The sequence below is a fragment of the Thalassophryne amazonica genome, chromosome 5 (genome assembly GCF_902500255.1).
Source record: "Thalassophryne amazonica chromosome 5, fThaAma1.1, whole genome shotgun sequence".
Taxonomy (NCBI): domain Eukaryota; kingdom Metazoa; phylum Chordata; class Actinopteri; order Batrachoidiformes; family Batrachoididae; genus Thalassophryne; species Thalassophryne amazonica.
The window spans coordinates 68,702,069-68,722,438 of record NC_047107.1 but is presented as its reverse complement, the minus strand read 5'-3'; the positions used below and the strand labels follow the sequence as shown (position 1 = coordinate 68,722,438).

General features: G+C 40.2%; 1 protein-coding gene across 4 annotated transcripts in view; it reads right to left on the bottom strand.

Moving 5' to 3' along the window:
• grid2 (glutamate receptor, ionotropic, delta 2) overlaps nucleotides 1-20,370 on the bottom strand; it is a 2,248,146-nt gene that overhangs the window by 618,937 nt on the left and 1,608,839 nt on the right. For all 4 annotated transcript variants that reach the window (XR_004560786.1, XR_004560787.1, XM_034170483.1 and 1 more), the window contains exon 6: nucleotides 19,935-20,108. Coding sequence is in view for 2 of the 4 variants with exons in the window: in XM_034170483.1 (XP_034026374.1) it covers nucleotides 19,935-20,108 (174 nt within the window). In the remaining 2 variants the exon portion in view is untranslated. The remainder of the gene's footprint in view (nucleotides 1-19,934; nucleotides 20,109-20,370) is intronic.

Sequence of the window (20,370 nt, the reverse complement as noted above, 5' to 3'; positions counted from 1 at the left end):
AGTGATGCAGTCTCAAAAAGATTTAATCCCAGTTTAGATGGTGAGAGCAGGACATATCAAGTACATTGTGTACTCACACTTCATCTCTTGATCTAACTCACCGTTCAAAAGTGTGAAACAGAAGTGATCGTGGCCATCATGCATCCCCTTCCTCTCTGCTTTTTCAAATTTAACTTCCACTTGCCCTATTTATCTGTCTGTTACTCTGTCTCTCCACCTATTGCCTTTTCTTGAAAATTAAAGTGAAAATCTATTACTCCACATGAAACCTGAATGATTAGTGTGAATAGGGCATTATGTGTGTGTGTGTGGGTGGGAGGTGTCAGCTTGAGTTGATGTGCTTCAGAGCAGTGTGAAATTGGGCTTCAAGGCCACTTTCTGACCACTGAGCTGATCTGCTTCTTGCTTCTCTCTCCATTTTATTTATGCAGGTGCCCACCCACACCGCAAAGAGAGAGAAAGACAGAGAGAGAGAGAGAGAGAGAGAAGATGTCACATCAAACGTGCAAGGTAGTTCATATGTTTAAACTAAATGCTTTTACACATCTTTCTTTCTTTCTTTTGCATGGGGGGTGCACAGAAACACATTACAGTATACTTGACTGGATTGATTTAAATTTGCAGACATAAATACATGCACTGGTTTAGATCGTCACAAGCTAATTAAAAAAAAAGAAAAAAAACTTGACTCGAGACAGTGAAAAATTATTGCATTGGAACAGTGTGATTCTTGAGCATAGATTTTAATTCTTAAAATTAATTATTCTTAAAAAAGCAATAGACTATACAGAGCACAGCAGGTGATTCAGTCAGCTGAAAGTTCACAAATCCATTGCAGGTATGTGCACAAAAGGATGCTTGTCTGCATCCTTGGAGATGAGACTTGACTTGCATCATCCCAGACCACTCTACTTAAATTGGTACCCTCTTGGTAGAGGAACTTATGATGGACTGGCATTATATCCTGGGGCAGTCAGTATCTGGAGACAATCACCACACAGACACGCCTTAGGGATAGTTTGGCAGAATTTCAGAGTTTGCTCAACTTCAGGACACTGGTTGAATAAACCGAAGTTTACTCAAAAACCAAATGTTGCTTCACCAACCTTAGCGTGTCTTTCAGACAAACTCGCAGTACCTAGGTCCATGTTGCAAGGGCATGATATCGTTCATCTCATGCCTTTGAAACCTGGTTAAATATATCAAAAACAAAATACATGATTGTTGATTTGGGCAGCAGCAGCACAGTGGAATAGTGGTTAGCACTGTTGCCTCACAGCAAGACGGTCATGGGATTGCTTCTCACCTGTGGCCTTTCTGTGTGGAGTTTGCATGTTCTCCCCATGCTCCCTCTGGGTTCTCCGGCTTCATCCCACAGCCAAAGACATGTAGGGTAGGTGAACTGGAAAGTTTAAATTGTCTGTAGGTGTGTGAATGTGTTTGTCTGTCTGTATGTGGCCCTGCGACAGACTGGCATCCTGTCCAGGGTGTACCCTGCCTCATGCCCTATGACTGCTGGGATAGGCTCCAGCCCCCCCCAGTCACCCTTAAATGGAGTAAGGGGGAATAAAAAATGGATGGATGGATGGATGAATGCTGATTTCAGATACAACACATAAAGCTAGTATAATACACAGCTAAGTTGTCCAGATTGTGGAGTCTTACAAATATCATAGGACTGTGTTTTACTGAAGTTCGCCATTAACACAGACTCTGCTGTCAAGCATGGACATCAGAGTATCTATTTTTTGAGGAAGCTGAACTCTGTTCATGTCAGTCAGAGGATTTTAGAAGACTTTTATTGGTCATTTATTGAAAGCATTTTAACATTTTATTTTATTCTGTTGTACTGTATGCTCCGTTAAGGACAAGAACAGCCTGTACAGCATTGTTAACGTCTCCTCCAAGATCAGGCAGAGAGACTTGTGTTCACTCTGGGAGAAGAAGGTGATAAAAAAGTCAAAGAATATTATCAGCCACCCAGATCATGATTATCTTCTGAATTCAAGGTGATGCCTTCAGGTCGCTGCTATTATGTACCTTTGAGGAGAACTAATAGCTAGTCCAAATCTTTTATTACCTCTGGCATCAAAGTTGGAGGAGGTTGTTTTTGCCCTTGTCTGTTTGTTTGCCTGTCTTTGAACAATTTTTCATATATCGTTATGACGTTTTTACTGAAGATTCATATCCTGACAGGCAAGAAGTGATTAAACTTTCAAGGTCATAGATCAAAGGTCAAAGTCAGGAAAAATGTTGGAAAATTGGAAAAAATCCCAATGTTTAACATTGAATGAATATTCAAAAATTTATAATTCTGTGAGAAAGATCAAATTTCTTTCATATTTGTGAGAATTATGTGGGATGGTATCCTTTATCAACTGACAAAGTTTGATCCAGATCTGATCCGGATTACAGATTTTGTGGCCATTTAAATTTAACATTGAAAACCCCATTTAATGCATATTTTATATTATATCTTAATGACATGTGCTCCAATCACTCTCATATTTGAAAGTGAGGTGCAGACTGGCACTCACTATCGCCTGACAAAGTTTGATCCGATCCAGATTGTGGTTTTTATGGACATTTGAATTTAATATTGAAAAGCCCATTTGGTGTACATTTTGCATTATATCTCAATCTAAAGTGCCTCAATCACTTTCATTTGTGGCAATGTGGTGCAAAGTGGCACTCTCAGAGAACAGACTTGGTTTGAACCGCATGTGGTCCATATTACGGATTTAGCAGATATGTGATATTGATATTGAAAAGCCCTTTTGATCTATATTTTGTATTATATTTTAACTTAGGAACAGCCACTTTAAACAAGACTTTGACCTTAACTTTTTTCCAAGGTCAAAATATGTGGAATGGATATATATATATATAAAACAGCTGAGTGGATCCTTGTCATTTGATTGGTGCTTTGTATGTCACATGACATGGATTATTCATCCCAATTTAGGTGCAATTCATTTAGAGCACAATTTGGTGACATTTAGAGTGAAAAATTAGTTCCATACATTTGGTACCATTGCACTCTGCACACACACGCGCGCACAACACACGAGCGCACACACACACACACACACACACAGAACAAATCCACTCCTCTGTAAGACGTGATTTTTTTCACTGCACTGAGGAAGTACACAATCTTGGTAGTACACGTGCACACAAGCGTTGTCCCGCTTGTGTGAACACACACCGTGCACACACTCCACTCACACAAGCCTGACGGCACTTAGCTTTAACCCTTTACCTACTGAGGCTATAAATGGACGATTTTATTATAGCAATAAAATTAAGAAATAATGTTCTATGTTTGTGTGCTTTGGTACCCTTTTCCAAGAGTACCTGAATTTCAATTATATTACACCTGATGAACGATTTATACAGATTATTTGTAAGTTTTAGCATTTAAAATGAGAAAAAAACACAGAAACGAACTTGATTTTTTTTCAGTTTTTTAGTGAAAAATGATTGTTATGTAAAGGAAGTTTGGATTTCACATTTTTAACAGGAAGTTGTAAGTGTTTACAATCAAAATAATTAATTTTGTGTGTCTAGAACTCAGAAACAGTGCAGAAACAGTGCAAAAGTAAACATTTTACAAGGCGAAAATATGCAAAAAGTAACCAATTTTAAAGTGCAGGACCAAACAATATGAATAACAACAAACAAAGTGCAAAACTATATATAAATATATCAATTATTATCTGTATTATTAAAATGAATGTGCAATAAATCACTCATTTGATCATCAAAATTATACAATATGAATAAAACAATAAAGTGTCAAACTATATACAAATACACTCAACAAAAATATAAACGCAACACTTTTGGTTTTGCTCCCATTTTGTATGAGATGAACTCAAAGATCTAAAACTTTTTCCACATACACAATATCACCATTTCCATCAAATATTGTTCACAAACCAGTCTAAATCTGTGATAGTGAGCACTTCTCCTTTGCTGAGATAATCCCTCCCACCTCACAGGTGTGCCATATCAAGATGCTGATTAGACACCATGATTAGTGCACAGGTGTGCCTTAGACTGTCCACAATGTCACAGTCCCTTTTCTGTTGTTTGTAAACTAATATAATGTAAAATGACAATGATTTACTTTAGCCGTTATATAAAACAAATAATGAATGACTTTACATTCTTTCAATGGAACAAATATTTATTTCGGTGAAAGTTGGAACATACCATTCAACTCGGCTTCGCCTCATTGAATGGTATGTTCCAACTTTCACCTCATGAAATATTCGTACCACTGAACTCATAAACATTCATTATTTGTTTATATATATATATAGTGGTGGGCAGAGTTCAGCTAATCCGATAGCAGATAATTATCAAAGCTAATGTTTTTGCTACAGTCACTTGCCCAGTTCCGGATCATTGCCAGTTCAGGATCACTGCTGTAGTTTTTGCTCTGCCATTTCTAGTAATCAGAGCGAATAAGCTAATACTTGGTACCAATGGAATGCTGATGTTTTGTCTACAAACAACCACAAGCTCCAACGGATCCAGCCATCCTTGTGATCAGCAGAGGAATCAAAACATGCGGTGTCTGCAGTGTGCGCGCATTTTCTGACTCACTCATTCCTGCAAGTTTGAAAGTAACAATCTCTAAGACGTAGCAAAGGTGAGTTAGCCATTCAGTGTCATTGGTTCTACAGTGGGAAAATACTTACTTACTTGGGTAGAAAATGTCAGTGTGTTATGTCTTGCTGTTTAATTGCTGCACGCATTTATCTCCGACGTGAAAATTTGCTGGTTGTGGATCACTGAAGCAGCAGCCTCGTGTCTGTAGTTGTGAGCCTTGTGTACGAGGTCTGTAAGAAAAGTATCCGACCTTATTATTTTTTTCAAAAACCATATGGATTTGAATCACGTGTGATTACATCAGACATGCTTGAACCCTCGTGGGCATGCGAGAGTTTTCTCACGCCTGTTGGTTACGTCATTCACCTGTGGGCAGTCTTTGAGTGAGGAGTGGCCCACCCTCTCATCGATTTTTTTCATTGTTTAGGAATGGCTCAGAGACTGTTGCTTTGTTTGATAAAAACTTTTTCAAAAACTATAAGGCACAACTGAGTAGACACCATTCGATAAATTCAGCTGGTTTTCGGTGAAAATTTTAACGGCTGATGAGAGATTTTGGTCTGGTAGTGTCGCTTTAAGGATGGCCCACGGCGCCTGACAGCGATCTGCGCTCCGAGGCGGCGGCGTCTCGCTGTTTCAAGCTGAAAACTTCCACATTTCATGCTCTGTTCACCCAGGTCATCGTCACAGAACAGAGAAGTTTCAGAAGAGGTCGGCATGAGGAGTTTATGCGGACATTCCACTGTTAAAGGAGATTTTGTAATGAAAGAATGTGTGGGCAGATTTGCATGTCGGGCCGGACCCGACCGCGGGGGGTCGCGACAGGAAAAACACCTCCATTGGAAACCTTAACGGACAAGTTGGAACATGCCCAGCTGTTAAACAATTTCTCAGATACTCACTTGTTGAAAGCCATCAAAAGCCGCCTGAATTTTACAGATGGTTTTCAACACGAAGGTGTTTTTCCTGTCGTGGCGCAGACGGATTTGCGGCGTCGTCACTCTGCGAATTTGCCCGCATATTCTTTCATTACAAAATCTCCTTTAACAGTGGAATGTCCGCATAAACTCCTCATGCCAACTTCTTCTGAAACTTCTCTGTTCTCTGACGACGTCCTGGGTGAACAGAGCCTTAAATTAGGAAGTTTTCAGCTCGAAACAGCCAGACGGACGCCACCTCCGACCGCGCAGCGCCGATCCGCTTTGTGAGAAAGAAACTCCACAACCACTCATCAGCCGTTAAACTTTTCACCAAAAACCAGCAGAATTTCTCGAATAGTGTCCACTCAGATATCCCTCACCGGTCCTGAAAAAATTTTGATAAAGCAACGCGCGCCGTCTCCAGCAGCGTCTCAGACAAAGGATTTCAGCCGAGAGAGCTGGACCAGTGCTCACTCAAAGCCTGCCCACAGGCGAATGACGTCACCGACACGTGTGAAAAAACTCACGCATGCGCACGAGGGTTCAAGCATGTCTGGTGTAATCGCACATGATTCAAATCCATATAGTTTTTTTTTATAAAACTGCCAGTTAGTTTTCTAATACACATCGTACTTTAGGGGTCATCTCAACATCACGAACGGGCATGAATGTGGGGGCTTTTACTGTTTAATTCCGGAGAAATCTCACCTCCACACTTCAATTTTTGCTTGTAAAAAGTATAACAGTGCCTTTAGAAACTAAGTAAATTCTCATTTAATAAGTATAATTTCTATCATTTTGTGTTCAAAACACATTCTCAGCCACAGTGTGTATCATTCTGCATTAGAAGGGTTCCAGCCAGATGCCAGGAATGCCCCCAAAGTGACACAGAGTGTTGTGATCCAGAACCGGCAAAGTGATCCATTTCTGGCAAATATTTGCACCACACATAATGTGGCTTCACACTTTAAGTAGAAGGGCTACACCATCCAGACTTCTTCAGTGAGATAACATCCAAATACCCAATACAACAATAAAGGATATTCAGTTGCATTATGGCTCCATATAGCGGGACTTTAAAAAAGGTGATCCGGAACTGGCCAACTATCTGTATCGGATTAGCTTTTCAGATAAATTTTAAAACCATCATTGGACAAATTATCTTCCGATAAATTTAGTTCCAGTAACTTTCAGTCCGATAACATTTTTTGCTCGTAAAGTTTAACAGATAAAAACATTCTTAAATGCTAAAATCAAACATTTTAGACCATTTGTTGTGTGTTTATAGTCACGGAGCAGACTGGCTGCCTGTCACTTGCTGATGATGTCATCATTAAGCGCAAAAGTGATTGGCCGGTCGACGCAGGGAGCATTGAGGGTAGTGTAGTTCAGGTTCACTTTGGACGTTACAGTCCACTCGACACAAAAACAAAACAGACTAATTTATTTTATTATTTTATAATCATTTTATTTTATTTCTTTGTGGCTGTAATTTAATCGCCAAGACTCGGTGGGGGAGAGGAGCTCTCATGGCACAGCTTAGTGTACAGGGGGTGGGACTATTCATCACGTTTAGACATTGTTTTGCATTTAAAAAAAGGATGCTTTATGTGGATTATTTATTCAGATGAATCCCACTGAAACTAACAAGTACAAATTTATATTTACTATGTGTCTTGTACTCTGCCAATCAATGCATTAATGGATGTATTTCGGTTGTTTAAGCCGCAGGGTTCAAAGCTTGTGAACAAAGCAGAAGCTTTTAGGTCGTAAATGACGGTGTATCTAATACCAAGATAAACTGTGACTTCTAATACTGTGTTTTACTGCTTTTGAAAGATGATGACAGTGTTTGGGGTTTTATTTTTTTATTCATTCATTTTTCGTGTGTGCTTTGTGTTTGTGATCCTTGAATTTATCCAGCAGTCCCTGCTGCGCATAAAGTGAAACTGGTTTATCAGAAGCCGACAATATAATCTGATTGTGGTCGCGTCCAAATCATTACTAATAGTTATTGGTTATCTTTAATAAAGATAACTTTTTTAGCAGTGTATCGGTTTATCGTTATAAAAGATAACTTTTCAGTTATCTGATTAATGGTTATCAAAGCTAACTTTTTGGTTAGCTGTGCCCACCACTGTGTGTATATATATATATATATATATATATATATATATATATATATATATATATATATATATATATATATATATATATATATATATATATATATATACAGTGAGGAAAATAAGTATTTGAACACCCTGCGATTTTGCAAGTTCTCCCATTTAGAAATCATGGAGTGGTCTGAAATTTTCATCTTAGGTGCATGTCCACTGTGAGAGACACAATCTAAAAAAAAAAAAAAATCCGGAAATCACAATGTATGATTTTTTTAATAATTTAATTGTATGCTACTGCTGCACATAAGTATTTGAACACCTGCCAATCAGCAAGGCTCACACAGACCTGTTAATTTTTTTTAAGAAGCCCTCTTATTCTGCACTCTTTACCTGTATTAATTGCACCTGTTTGAACTTGATTTTTGGAATCAACTCCACTTACCATGTTTAGAGGATGAGAATAACACCAAGAAAACCATCCAAACTGTGAAGCATGGGGGTGGAAACATCATACTCTGGTGGTGATCTTCTGCAAAGGGGACAGGATGACTGCACTGTATTGAAGGGAGGATGGATGGGGTCATGTATTGTGAGATTTTGGCAAACAACCTCCTTCCCTCAGTAAGAGCATTGAAGATGGATCATGGCTGGGTCTTCCAGTATGACAATGACCCCAAACACACAGCCAGGGCAACTAAGGAGGGGCTCCGTAAGAAGCATTTCAAGGTCCTGGAGTGGCCTGGCCAGTCTCCAGACCTGAACTCAATAGAAAGTCTTTGGAGGGAGCTGAAACTCCAAACCTGAAAGATCTAGAGAAGATATGTATGGAGGAGAGGACTAAAATCCCTGCTGCAGTGTGTGCAAACCTGGTGAAAAACTACAGGAAACGTTTGACCTTTGTAATTGCAAACAAAGGCTACTGTACCAAATAATAACATTGATTTTCACAGGTGTTCAAATACTTATTTGCAGCAGTAACATACAAATAAATTATTATGATTTACGGATTTTTTTTATATTATATCTCTCACAGTGGACAAGATGAAAATTTCAGACCCCTCCATGATTTCTAAGTGGGAGAACTTGCAAAATTGCAAGGTGTTCAAATACTTATTTTCCTCACTGTGTATATATATATATATATATATATATATATATATATATATATATATATATATATATATATATATATGAGGTCTGTCAATAAAGTATAGGTCTTTTTTAGTTTTTTCAAAAACTATATGGATTTCATTCATATGTTTTTACATCAGACATGCTTGAACCCTCGTGCGCATGCGTGAGTTTTTCCACGCCTGTCGGTGACGTCATTCGCCTGTGAGCACTCCTTGTGGGAGGAGTCGTCCAGCCCCTCGTCGGAATTCCTTTGTCTGAGAAGTTGCTGAGAGACTGGCGCTTTGTTTGATCGAAATTTTTTCTAAACCTGTGAGGCACATCGACGTGGACACGGTTCGAAAAATTAAGCTGGTTTTCGGTGAAAATTTTAACGGCTGATGAGAGATTTTGAGGTGATACTGTCCCTTTAAGGACTTCCCACGGAGCGAGACGTCGTGCAGCGGTCCCAGGCGTCGTCGTCAGCCTGTTTCAAGCTGAAAACCTCCACATTTCAGGCTCTATTGATCCAGGACGTCGTGAGAGAACAGAGAAGTTTCAGAAGAAGTCGGTTTCAGCATTTTATCCAGATATTCCACTGTTAAAGGAGATTTTTTTAATGAAAGACGTGCGGGTGGATTGCAGCGTCGGCTCGCAGCCGCTGTGACACTCCGCCACAGGAAAAACACCTCTGTTGGAAGCCTTAAGGACAAGTTGGAACATGTCCAGCTGTTAAACAATTTCTCATATACTCACTCCACTGAAAGCCATCAAAAGCCGCCTGGATTTTACAAATGGTTATCAACACGGAGGTGTTTTTCCTGTGCCGCCGCACCACGCCGGCTGCGTCCTGACGCATCTTTCATTAAAAAAATCTCCTTTAACAGTGGAATATCCAGATAAAATGCTGAAACTGACTTCTTCTGAAACTTCTCTGTTCTCTCACGACGTCCTGGATCAATAGAGCCTGAAATGTGGAGGTTTTCAGCTTGAAACAGGCTGACGACGGCGCCTGGGAGCGCTGCGCGACGTCTCGCTCCGTGGGAAGTCCTTAAAGTGACAGTATCACCTCAAAATCTCTCATCAGCCGTTAAAAGTTTCACCGAAAACCAGCTTAATTTTTCGAACCGTGTCCACTTCGATGTGCCTCACAGGTTTAGAAAAAATTTTGATCAAACAAAGCGCCAGTCTCTCAGCAACTTCTCAGACAAAGGAATTCCGACGAGGGGCTGGACGACTCCTCCCACAAGGAGTGCTCACAGGCGAATGATGTCACCGATAGGTGTGGAAAAACTCACGCATGTGCACTAGGGTTCACGCATGTCTGACGTAAAAACATATGAATGAAATCCATATAGTTTTTGGAAAAAATAAAAAGGACCTATACTTTATTGACAGCCCTCGTGTGTATATATATATGTATATATATATATATATATATATATATACACAAGGTCTCTTAGAAAAGTATCCGACCTTTCTATTTTTTTCAAAAACATGATGGATTTGAATCACGTGTGCTTGCATGAGCCAACCTTGAACCTTCGTGCTCATGCGTGATTTTTTTCACGTCTGTCAGTTGCGTCATTTGCTTGTAAGCAGCCTTTGTGTGAGGATGGGTGGAGTCTCTCGTCGTTTTTTTCTTTGCAAGGAATTGGCGGAACGACTGGAGAATTTTGCCAGAAACTGGGCGACAGCCAGGTGGAAACCATTCGGATTATTCAGACGGCTTTCGGTGACAATCCTATGGGCATCACACAAATGCCCAGTACAATTTCTCAGATAGTCACACGACTGAAAAGCCACCGAAAGCCATCTGAATCTTCCGAATGGTGGATGAGCTGGGCATGTCACAACATGTCCTGTGAGGCTTCAACACGGTGGCGCTTTTGCTCCGCCATCAGCTTTGTGCCGATGAATTTCACTGCAACTCTTTTCATGGCCAAATCTTCTGTCACAGTGGAATGTGCCGAAAAAGTGCTGATGTCCACCTCTTCTGCAATTTCTCGGATAGTCACATGACAGTCCCACTTCATCACAGTGTTCACTTTGGAAATGATCCGGTCATTTCAGCATGTTGATGGCCGCCTGGAGCGTGGCTCGCTCTCCACCATTGTGCGGATGTCTTTAGACTGGTTGTACCGCTCCTTAATCTGTGTGAAGCCCATAGGATCGTCACCGAAAGCCGTCTGAATAATCCGAATGGTTTCCACCTGGCTGTCGCCCAGTTTCTGGCAAAATTTGATGCAGTCGCGCTGCTCAAGTCGTTCCGCCATTTCCTTGCAAAGAAAAAACGATGAGAGACTCCACCCATCCTCACACAAAGGCTGCTTACAAGCAAATGACGCAACCAACAGGCGTGAAAAAAAATCATGCATGCGCACGAAGGTTCAAGGTTGGCTCATGCAAGCACACGTGATTTAAATCCATCAGGTTTTTGAAAAAATAAAAAGGTTGGATACTTTTCTAACAGACCTCGTGTGTGTGTGTGTGTGTGTGTATATATATATACAGACAGACAGACAGACCGAGAGGCAGACAGTTAGTAAATTAGCATATGGTCCATTGATACTTATGTGTAGACACTAGTCCCTCGAGGCAACTATTTTTGGTTTCAAATCTGGGCAAATGCAGTCCCAGAAAATTCCGAATGTGACAAACAAGAAACAGGTGTTGTAAACAAGTCAATGCTGATAAAAATACAAACTTGCAGAAACAAAGATACTATTCTGACATTGTTTTGCACATAAGACTGACATGGTTTGCACATAAGACTTGCATAGCATGTTTCAAGTACACACATATATGTCAGAAGGTTGGGGGACATACCATATTCTGTCCCCACTGGTTGAAAAGGTGGGGGGGACATGTCCCCCCATCTCCCTCCAAATTGCGCCCATGTACATGAGTAATCATTTGAATTAAAAAGAATAATTCAGAATGAATTGGTGAGATTGGCCAATTACTTATGGACTCTGAAAATTGAGGCACTGTGTATTATAAGGGGGTGGCACGATGGTTTGGTTGTTAGCACCATTGCCTCACTGCAAGAAGGTTGTGGGTCTTTTCTGTGTGGAGTTTGCATGGGTTCCCTCTGGGTTCTCCTGCTTACTGCCACTTCCAAAGACATGCAGTTTAGGTGAAGGGGTGACTTTAAATTGTCCGTAGTTGTGTGTACGAGAGTGAATGCATTTGTCTGTCTATATGTCCAGGGTGTACTCTGCATCTCACACTGTCTCCTGGGATAGGCTCCAGGCCTCCCCCAATTCCTTGTGACCCTTAATTGTAGCAAGAGGGTATAATAAATTAATAAATCTATGCAAAGACCATAATTCCTGCGTCACTGTTCAGCTTCTTCCAGACTAGACTGAATAGTACTTTGAGGTAAGGTATTAAGTTATGATTTGGCACTTTATAAATATAAGTATTATCACAGGATTATTCTCCAGAGAGAGAATTCGTCCATCATCCACCACACTTGTTGTTCAGTCTTCTTCTTTTTATGTTTATTAGTATTGTGATTTAGATTTATTTTTAATAATGCGAACCAAGCATTAACCCTGTTTACACATAGACGGTTTAGTCGGCGGGTAGTACGTAGACCGAAGTTCGCGGTAGTTCCGGCTGTTTTCGCGGTGGACAGGGGTGGGGCACTTTGCCGGCGTTTTGACCGTTGTACTATCTGCAAATAGGTGGATAAAATGCCGCTAAATCCGTCAAATAAAGCAATGTTTTGACGCCGTAGCATCTGGCACACGTCAGGCAACGGGGGTTAATACCCAGTTCTACCCCTTACAATCGCAGGTTAAGACGCGGGTGAGAATGGCGGTGTTCTGCTGATGCCGATAAAGCCCTGTATACCGCTGGTTAATACCCAGGTTTCTACCCAGGCAAACAGAGTAAATCCTGCGTTACTCCAGGATCTTTTTTTTTTTATTATATCTGTTTCTTCTTCTTCTGTTTCTTCTTCTTCTTCTTCTTCTTCTTCAGTTTCTTCTTTTTATACTTTTTACCGCTGGTTAATATCCAGGTTTTTACCCAGGCAAACGGGGTAAATCCTGCGTTACTCCAGTATCATATTTTTTTTATTATTATTATCTGTTTCTTCTTCTTCTTCTGTTTCTTCTTTTTATACTTTTATACTTTTTATACTGGAACGGCGTTTTAACCGGGAGGTGGCATACAGAATGGCGTACTGTCTGCTAGTGCCGCCGTTTTGACCGCCTCTGTCGCCGTTCTATACGCCGTTGATTATGGATACAACACCGGCCGCTGAATAACGGCGGTGTAAACTGTGGCACTACAGGAAGAGAAAGGATGAAACGGCGATTAAAAAGTATCAAACGCCGTTGTTCGCGTTGTCTCCGTCGTCACGTGAATTCTCCGGTCTTCTCCGGGAGCGCTCCCGGAATTATTCAACATGTTGAATAATTTTTTCAACGATTCCTGGTAAAGCCGGAAATAAGCCACGCCCCCTAGCGCCGGCGTTAACAACGGCGTGTGATCCCTAAGATGGCCCGGAGGAGCCAAAAACTCTTCCGGGACGCTTCCGGGAGCTCTTACCGGCACTGTGTATATGGTGCTTAACTCTTAACATCTTTTGTTTTGCAGCATGTTTTTTTGTTGTTGTTGTTTTGGGGGGAGGGGCTGGGGATTCTATGGTATGTGGCAGTGACAGCTGTTTGCACCACTGCAAATGCACTTTCTGAAATCAACTCCAGATTTTATTTTTTTGATATTGGTTTGATAAAACTGAACTAATCAGGGTTTCACATGCACCTAGCCATGAAACTGCTAAATGTCCAATTGCCTAATTAACTTTAGGGGATGAGAGCAAACACCAGTGCAAAAGAAGTCTACTGTAATGGTGCTTGCAACTGATGGCTGCACCTCAGTGAAAACCTGGCGTGTTTTATTTATTGCTTCTCATAGAGGGTAAAAGCCTGGAAAAGAACAGTTTTAGAACACAGATATCCCCATAAATATTAAAACCACATGTCTGTTTTCAATGCATTTTCAGCTTTCATCAAATGTGCTCTCTTAGGGTCTTGTGCATCCACACAAATCAAAGGGACATTAATTCAATTTCAGATTTTTGTTTTGACACATAAATTAGGGTGTGTGTCCATTCATTCTATTTGATGGCAGTTTGATAACTCACATATCCACCCACACCAGAAAGTGCTAATAATTACATACTGCCACCGGAGGGGATAAATAAAAAAGAATAAGCAAAGAGAGAGTGAGTGGGGTGAAAAGCTGTCACTCTTTTTTCCATGATCATACTGTAGGCTGAATGAGGGTTTCTAAAATCAACACTCATCACCATATGTGCCAACTATTCTCTTTCCTCAAAATGATGAATGTCCAAGGTACAAAGCCTCACAAAATCTCACAAGTTTGAGCTGTAACAATGTCAACTCTTGAGTAATGACAGACCTTTTGACTGTGAGACTTGTTGAAATTTTAAACCAGAGAATAGGGAAAAGCTTTACAACACAAAAATAGAACAAAGTATTAAAAAAGCATACTTGGGCACTGAATTTTGTTAAATAAAAAGCTTGCAGTGCAGCCTCAGTGCTTATGTGTAATATAAACTGATCAAACCCAGAGCTCAGTATTCCCCCCATAAAACTGCTAAATGGAATTTTAAAGTGTGTATGTAAATGAGATGTGTGTGATTCATACTGGAATGTGATCTTACTTCATGTGTAAAAGTTTAGTGTGTTTCCATGAGTCCATTAAAAATCCTTAGCAAATTAAAAACATGAAAAGGTGATTATCTACTGAAGGTCATCAAGACTTGTAAGTTTACAGTAGCAGTGGATGAGCTTGTGAACATTAAAATTGTTAATTTATGCAAATGTTAACATTTTAAGAGTAATGTGTTCTTGCGGTGTCACATTCACCATCCCCACAGTCACAAACGTTGTGTGTATTTTCCACTGTAAGCAACCTTTTGGCCTAAAATATGTGACATCCCATTGAGTTCATCAGCACTCTGTGTGACACGTCCACATGGTGGGTGGGCAAAAGATGGCGATGTCAACTCTCTGGAGAGGGAGAGTCAAATATAATGCCTCCAGCATACCCTGGGTCCTCCCTGGGGCCTCCTCCCAGTTGGCCATTGCTGGAAGTCACGCCTAGGGAGATAACCAGAGGCATCTTCACCAGATGCCTAAACCTCCTCAGCTGGTTCCTTTCAAAGCAAGGAAACATCAGCTCTACTCCAAGTCCCTCCCGGATAGTCAAGCTTTTAACCCTGCCCAGGAGTGTAAGCCTAGATACTTGATGGAGGAATCTCATTTCTGCTACTTGTATTTGTGACTGTATTTTTTTGGTCATTATCCAAGGTTCAGGTGAGGTTAGGAAAGTAAAATGAATATTAATTTGATGGCCTGTTCTGTTCGGGGTCACCACAGCGGATACAGCCAGATCTGCATTGGCAACTGGCACAAGTTTTACGCTGGATGCCCTTCCTGACGCAGCTCCAGTTTTACCTGGAGAAACACACACAGCCGCTGGTGTTCCAAAGAGGTCTCCCATCCAAGTACTAACCAGATCCTGCTCTGTTTAGCTTCTGAGATCTGACGGGATCAGGCTGACACAGAGCATATCAGCTGCACTGAATACAACATAGAGTATATTACATAATAATATTATTATTATTATTATTATTATTATGTATATGTCGCAGACACAAAGGAGTGAAGCTCTTCACCATCTCACCATGTCAATTAGGTCCTACAGATTTTTTTGAGCAAATGCTTCAGGGAAGCATTCGCGTGGTTAAAACCTTTCAGCTCCCGCCAGACTCCCCGCCTTTTTAAGCATTTTTCTTTTTTGCCTTTCAGCTGCTGGAGGAGCTCCGCCAATTTTGACCCCTGTGTAATTCTTCAATTGACCAAGACCAAGCTGCCTATTGAAAATTCAAGTGGCCAGTCGAATTTCTTTGTTGTTGTTGTTTTAAGTGGAATGTCTAAGGTGTATTTGTGTTGAATTTGATGCTTGTATCACCATTTGAAGGATTGTTTCAGTCATCTGCTGTACTAATAAGCCAACAGAGTATGAATCAGCTGCTGTCTGTTGGCTTTATTAATCTAAAATTACCAGAAAAACGTGTATATAAGGCAACCCGAATTAAAGGTGAAATGCCGCTTTTAACAACCTGGACCTCATTTCTGTCATAAAATACGGTCATTTACTCACCAATATAAGTTTGGTGTCATTAGGAGTCCATGGTTCAGACGTGTTCAGTTTCAAATATAGCTCCAAGATTTTTCTTCTTCTAAGGTGGATTACAACTTTTTGTGGTACACAGCACCAACAGAAGGTACAGGAGATACCTAGGAATCAATATCTGTCACAGATTTAAAATCGCTCTTTTCAACCAGACCTGCAGTGTTGTGACATGTCAGTCACCTGGGGTGGTACCTGGGATGTCCAATCAGATTTCAAGGTGGTTCATTGAAATGGTAATTGATAAATGGACTGCATTTATATAGCGCTTTTCCATCTCCATCAGACGCTCAAAGTGCTTTACAATTATGCCTCACATTCACCCTGATGTCAGGGTGCTGCCATACAAGGCGCTCACTACACACCGGGAGCAATAGGGGATTAAAGACCTTGCTCAAGGGCCCTTAGTGATTTTCCAGTCAGGCAGGGATTTGAACCAAGGATCTTCTGGTCTCAACACCAACACCTTAACCACTAGATCATCACCTCCCTTCAAAATATGGCACTTCCTGTTTCAGTGTGAACTTGCCACTGAATTCCCACGAGAGTCCATGAGATCTCGTCTGTCAATCCAGGAAGTGTTGATCCAGGAAGTGTTTGACATTTGACATTTCCTGTTTCACTATGGACTCAAAATTTTGCACTTCCTGTTTGGGACTCAGTGTACCATGAGCAAGCTTCACCCCACTGTGCATCGCTTCACTTGTATTATTACTAATTCTGAGGAATAAATTTGATTATTGTGGCATTTTCGTTTAACCTGTTCCCATGTCTTTGTTATGCAGGTATAACAGAGACATGACAAATAAAACCATGTGAATGATGAGCTCATTAATACAGGCACACAAAGGTTGTGACAATGACAAGCTAAAATGGACACAGATGTGTCATTTTTCATTATGTTCCGCTGTAGATTTATGATTTTTTTTTTCTTCTGCTCAACTTTAATACTTTGCTCATTAATGGTCTCAGTCAGAGGACTGTTACTGACACCTTTTATTTGTCTTTCTCGCACACCACCAAAACCTCAGAATTTTCACTTAATTTTTTTTTCAGCTGTCCTTTACTGTAAATCATCTTGCTAAGTTCCCCATGGCTCTCTCATAGGCACTGTTCCACTGGTTTGAATATTAGCACCCTCCACTGTGTGCAGAGATGAAAAATGCCTTCCACTTGTCATATCTCCAATCAGAGTTGCTGATCACAGCATCCAGGATCAATATACGAAGGGTGACTGAAATGTTTTGAGCAAGACCAAGAAGAAACCACAACTGAATGAATGTAATGCTATATTATTAAACATAATCCCCATGTAAGTCTACACAATTTTTCAAGTGTCCCTGCATGACCTTAATACTGTTCTCATAGAAGGTCTTATCCTGGAGCTCAAGGAAATCATACATTGCAAATATGACATCATTATCAGTGTTATAATGAGTTCCAGCGAGATGGCTTTTCATGTTTGGAAACACATGGAAGTCTGAAGTAGCCAAATCAGAGGATCAAAGTGGCTGTGGAACAAATTCAAAGCCACATTCTTCTATGGCAACCATTGTGATGACCAGAGCATTGCCCTGGTAAAATAGAACACCTTCTTGGAGCATTCCACGCTACTTTATTTTCTCCTGCAGTTGTCACAAAAGGGAAGCATAATATGCCTCAGTGATGGTATGTCTCTTCTGAAGTCCACCAGTATGATGGCCTCAGCCAGCATGAAGTCCACCAGTATGATGGCCTCAGCCAGCATGCCAGAAGACAGAGCCCATGACCTTTCCAGCAGATGAAAAAGCTTTGGCTTTCTTTTGTGGTGGAGAAATCATGTTTCCATTGTTTGACTGTTTTTGGACTCTGGTTCAAAGAGATGAAACCAGGTCTTATCTATGGTCCCGAATAATCGCATGGCATTATCCTGATCTGCCTAAGAGTCTCCTTGGACATCTGGAACCTTGTGCATTTCTGATTGGCTGTGAGAAGCCTTGGGATCCACCATGCTGAAAGCATCATTTCCAGTTCTTCTGTCAGAACCGAATGAACTCTCTCTTGGGAAATGCCTACAGTACTGGCTATGGGACGCTCACTTACTCTTCTTTCAGTGAGGACCATATCATGGATGCATCATATCTGTTAAGGTGGCAGTTCTGGGTCTTCCTGAACTTGCTCCATCTTCAAAGCTTGTTTTGTCCCTGTTAAATTCTGCTGACCACCATTTAACTGTAACATAAAATGGGGCATCCTCCCCATTGTCATTAACATGTCCTCACAGATATACTTCCAAGGCATTAACTTTTATGTGAGATACTGATTCACACCACACCCACCAGCTTTGTCCATTTTGCCAAACTGACACACCCCTACTCACTTCACTGAAATAATGTATCTGCAACATTGCATCCAGTGAGTAAAAATTTCACACATTCTCAAGGGAAATGTTGGTTTCTCAGAAGGCAAAAGAACCACACCCTACCTTTTCTGGGTCAGGCTCAAAACGTCTCAATCACCCCTTGTGTATAACCCAAGTCAATAGATCAGTCAGTGGCTATATAAAATGTACAAGAAAATGTACAAGATGACCTCTTTAAGGAGGGACACTTGACTCTACTTTGAAGCTGCTTTGATTTTTTTTTTTTGTATTCTATGAATAACCGCCCAGTTAATTAAGCTGCAAAAGGGCCAACAGCAAGTCTTTATATATATATATATATATATATATATATATATATATATAATTAACACACACAGATACCAAAGGGCATTATGGGAAAATGAGCCTCTGCTCATCACTGGTTTATTTATTTGTAAAAACCAACACACACAGTCATGTAATGTGTGTTGTTTTTTGATGAATAAATGTGTATTTGTAAATGTGTATTTGTAAATATGTCATTTTTGTATTTGTAAAAAAAGGCATTTGCAAAACTGAAAATTCTGTTTGTGTGATTTTAGTGCAACAAATAGAGACCGTGTGATATTTGGGCGGGCACTATTCACACTGCCATCCAGTAGATGGGTCAAAATGCATAGAACACTGCCAGAAGTCTGGGGCACTGTATGTTGAATGGAAATAACTTTTTTGTAGCAGCTTGGCAGTGAGGCCCCTTCTGCTCTGGCAGAGTTGAGGTCTGCTCCTCACAGCTGTCTGACTGCTGCAAAACATGCAGCAGACAGGAACCAACATGTATGATTTTAGGGTTTACAAATGTTTTTGACTGTTCGTCTTTACTAACTATGTCAGCAAAAAAACAATAAGCTAATCGGTCCACCGATGGATTTTGAAGTTCTGCTAACAAAAAAGTTAGCTTCGCTAACCAGCAGATTAGCAGAACTGTGCCCACCACTGTGTCTGTGTGTCTGTGTCTGTGTATATATATATAAACAGCTGAGTTTGGTTGGTGCTTTGTGTGTCACATGACATGGAATTTTCGTTCCATTTGAGTGCATTTGTTAAAATTCCAACAAATGACGTGAGATTGTTTTGTTTCATTGAATTAAATTTAATGTTATTGAGCTGTAAAGCTCATTTTCAAATTATTATTATACAGTAGTGTCAGTTTTATGACTAAAGTGGAATTTTGTATCTTTAAAGGTGAAAATAGTCACAAGTTGTTCTCCTTCCAATCTATTCTAAACCATTAAAAAAAAAAAATCATTATATTTCAACATTTTACTGAGATGTTTGTCATTAAGGCAAATTCAAAGCTATACAGTCTTTGTTCCGTCTGTAAAATGTCACTAACCTCACACATAATACATATAAGAGTACCAAGAATACATCATTGCTAACTACACAATATAATTTCTATGTGACAGTAAAATTAATTTGAAAATTGAAATAATTAAATAAAGCCAAAAAAATATAATTTGTCCTGTCACACATGCCAAAGCAATCATAAGACAAATTCATGAAATCATCAGACTGACTTACCTCTAGTTGCTGAGCTTTAGGGTTTTTTGGGTCACAGAGGGATGTATTAATGCGATGGTTGTGTTTGACACAGCGCTGAGTTGTGTTCTGTGGCATGGGGAATGTTTGGCGCACCAGTGTCAGCCGACCAATTGACTTCATGACTAATTCCTGTAAATCGTAGTCTGAAATCTCCTGGATGAGTGAAAAGTTGGATAAAAATAGAAAATGGTGGGGCAGAGAGAAGAGTGGAGTTTAAGTACAACAGAACATAAACAATTCAGTAATTGTCATGTCACATGAAATGGAAATAACAATAATCATAACCAAGTTGGATGGTAGTTACTCCCAAAAAGTCACGTTAAAATTTTAATCCTTCCAATTCATTTTCTAAAGACATTTGAAATGTTTTCAGCCTTGTATTTATCATCTACTCCCCCCCATTATCATCACTTTC